At 64.8% G+C, this 644-nt stretch overlaps 1 protein-coding gene across 1 annotated transcript in view; it reads right to left on the minus strand.

Moving 5' to 3' along the window:
* Window positions 1-644, minus strand: part of LOC104074642 (dimethylaniline monooxygenase [N-oxide-forming] 5-like) — a 5356-nt gene that overhangs the window by 3418 nt on the left and 1294 nt on the right. Inside the window, exons 2-3 of the mRNA XM_009574825.1 lie at window positions 438-626; window positions 191-353 (exon numbers count right to left, since the gene is read on the minus strand). Of these exons, the coding sequence (XP_009573120.1) occupies window positions 191-353; window positions 438-626 (352 nt within the window). The remainder of the gene's footprint in view (window positions 1-190; window positions 354-437; window positions 627-644) is intronic.

The following is a 644-nucleotide window of genomic DNA, read 5'->3' on the forward strand; positions in this document are numbered from 1 at the left end:
GGCACGGTAAGAGCCACCAAGGACAGGCCACAAAGATGGGAGGGATAGCAGCATGCTCATGCAATCCCACCTGGTGCGTTAACCTGCGGAGGCATTTTTGGCAGCAGCCAGAGCGGGGTAGGTGCTAAGCCAGAGAGGAGGGTGCTCGCAGGGGTGTCAGGGAGCAGGCGAGCAGCCCACGGGACGGTACCTGGGAAGGTGCTCAGCGGGAGGTGTGCCTCAGTGTGGTGCCCAGTGCACACCAGCACGGCGTCGAAGATGGCCGCCTCCTGCTTCCCCTGGCTCTCCGTCACCACCTCCCACTGGCCCGTGGTGGCAAAGTCGGGGCGCTTGGCCACACGGCACACGCTGGTCTGGGTGCAGGGGAAGCACGCGTCAGGCACCCTGCGCCCCCTGGCCCCACCACTGCCGTCCCCCCGGGTCCCCCCAGCTCTCACCCTGAAACGGACGTGGCGGAGCAGGTCGAAGTGCCGGGCATACATGTAGTAGTACTCCATGACCTTGGAGTTGTGCATGTAGTTGGGGAAGTCCTCGGGGATGGGGAAGTCGCTGAAGCACATCATCTCCTTGGAGGTGTTGATGATGACAGAGCGGTAGATGCTGGCGCGGCCCTCCTCGGGGCGCTCCTGTGGGAGCAGGGCACG

Source organism: Fulmarus glacialis, unplaced genomic scaffold (assembly GCF_000690835.1).
Source record: "Fulmarus glacialis isolate BGI_N327 unplaced genomic scaffold, ASM69083v1 scaffold26793, whole genome shotgun sequence".
Classification (NCBI taxonomy): Eukaryota; Metazoa; Chordata; class Aves; order Procellariiformes; family Procellariidae; genus Fulmarus; species Fulmarus glacialis.